General features: G+C 39.7%; 1 protein-coding gene across 1 annotated transcript; it reads left to right on the forward strand.

Moving 5' to 3' along the window:
- Nucleotides 1-58: 58 nt before the first annotated feature.
- Nucleotides 59-985, forward strand: LOC147668166 (taste receptor type 2 member 40-like). The gene has a single exon (XM_086948733.1). It carries the CDS (start codon nt 59-61, stop codon nt 983-985), a length of 927 nt encoding a protein of 308 aa, XP_086804859.1.
- The last annotated feature ends 1,462 nt before the right edge of the window (nt 986-2,447 follow it).

Genomic DNA, 2,447 nt, shown 5'->3' on the forward strand with positions numbered 1-2,447 from the left:
CGCTCAAGGCACCAGTTAGAGCAGGAAAGTGCACAGTTAGACTCATTCTTTTGCAAGAATGTCTCAATTTGACCTGTTTTTCCTGATTTTTCTCAATATTGGCTGTTTGATGGGCCTCACCACCAACACATTTATGGCAGCTGTAATCCTGACTCAATGTGCCAGGAGTAGACGCCTGCCAATATCAAGTGATCTCCTCCTGCTGGGGGTGGCGTTGACCAATATTCCTCTGCAGAGTTGTTGCTCAGCAAGTTTCCTGATACGCTTCCTCTGGGAAGAGGTATACAACAGAGACAGTGTTTGGAAGAGTTTTTTTATGCTTTTTCCCTTCTTTGTTTCCTGCAACTTCTGGATCAACACCTGGCTATGTGTCTTCTACTGCATCAGAATTGTCAACTTCTCACATGTGCTCTTCACACGCCTAAAGCTAAGAATCTCTGCCATGGTTCCCTGGCTGCTCCTGGGTTCTGTACTGGCATCTTTAGTCATCAACCTACCTGGAATTTGGTACATGAGGAAGAAACATACAGATAATTCCACTACTACAAACACCACCTTTGGAGGCACAGTTCGTGAAAACAGCCTTTGGAACAGGATCTTCATTTCTTCCACAACATGCGTTGTGCCTCTGATAGTGATAGTCATTGCATCTGTGCTGATCCTCACATCTCTCTACAGACACACCCAACAGATGCGGCAACACATGTCAGGATTCACCGGGGGTCCCAGCCTGGAGGCCCATGTCAATGCAGCAAAAACCACCTTATCCTTGCTGGTTCTCTACATTGTCTTCGACCTTGCTTTGATCACGGTTCTAGCAGAAAATGGTGGAGATGTAATGTCTTACAAATTATATGTTTCTGGATTTGGATGTAATCCATATCCCTTCATTAACTCCCTGATCCTCATCTTGGGGAATCCCAAGTTGAAAACAGCAGCAGTGAAAACTTTCGGTGTTCGTCAACATAGAGGACCTGATTCTTAAGGGTAACTTACACTTTTGAGTAAGTTTACACATCTCAGTAAGTTTACTTCTTTTTGGTATTCATAAACTGTGCTTTTGTAGTTACTTACACCTAGGAATTAACTTACATTTTTGTAGGAATTTACATTTTTGTAGTAAGTCAAGCACTACACATGGCCTACAACTTTTAATGCAACATCCTCCTATTGAAATTAATGGAGATAGGGACTAAAAAAGTGTACATTACTAGAAAAGTGCAGTTTGTAAATCAAATAAACTTACTATAAAGTTTAATTAATTACAAAAGTGGAGTTTGTGAATAGCACTTTGTAGTGAGTCTGGTGGTACTGCTGTAGTACTACAAAAATTGTTACCCACCAATTTATGCCACAGGTTACGGAATTGAAGACATGACCTGTTGATGCTTTCCTCACTGTAGATCCTTTGAACCACCTACGAAAGACAAGAGCAGTGTTTACACAAAAAAGGCCCAGCCAGAATGGTCCTTGTAGAGTAACTTCATGTGCAAGAAAAATGTGGCAAATCTCCCCTTATTAAATGTATATTTCAACTTTGGAAACCTGGTTAAGTGAACTGATTCTCTCTCTAAAAGACTGTAAATAACTGTATTTATTTTATCAAGTTGCTTTGGCTAAAATTAGCTTCGCTCTGTCTTTAGGATTTTTTAAATTAAGAAAATGATTAAGGTATTATTTTCCGAGACTACTCTGGGACAAGTAAATAAATATATAGATGGGTGATAGTGAATAACGTGGGTGTTTTTAACCAAGGGGGTGGAAGAGTGGGGTACCAGTCAAGAGCGTGTATGGATGTCCAATGCAAGGCCTGCACTGTGGACTTACCTGTGCTTATGCGATGCCGTGAAGAATCACTGCCTGCTGTTTTACCAGTCAATGACCCTTACAACTGGGACCGCCTCATCTTTCCAAGGCCCACTGACACAGCAATGTTTTTGGTGTCATCTCCCCTCTATTTGAGGTTATAGTCTGCAGGTGACAGCTGCTATAACCTGGGGGACACATAACGTGAGCAGCATGTGGGGAGTAGGTCCTTTTGGGCCATCCCAGACAGTCATAGTTCACACTCTATCTGCCTATATATAGTATTCACTAAGAGCAATGGATTAACATTCATTTGTTAGAAAACATGGGTGGTTTGTTCGTTCATTCTAAATTTTGTGTACTATATATTTTGGCTTCTTTATGGTGAGCATGTATGAATACTCGTTTTTGGATTGCACTATATGAATAAATATTAAGCAGTTATTTGTTAAAATAGTTTCGATTTTTTGTGTATTATTTATCGTTATGTAGTACAAAGGCTGCTTTTTCAAACTAGTAAAGTGATGTATAAACTGACTTGTATGCTTTTTTAATTTGGCCATGTATGCTAAATCTATAAATTCCCATAAAACATGCCAAACATTAGTGCAATATTTTGGTCCAAATTCATTTTTAGAATT

The sequence above is a fragment of the Lissotriton vulgaris genome, unplaced genomic scaffold (assembly GCF_964263255.1).
Source record: "Lissotriton vulgaris unplaced genomic scaffold, aLisVul1.2 SCAFFOLD_1169, whole genome shotgun sequence".
In the NCBI taxonomy this organism is placed as follows: domain Eukaryota; kingdom Metazoa; phylum Chordata; class Amphibia; order Caudata; family Salamandridae; genus Lissotriton; species Lissotriton vulgaris.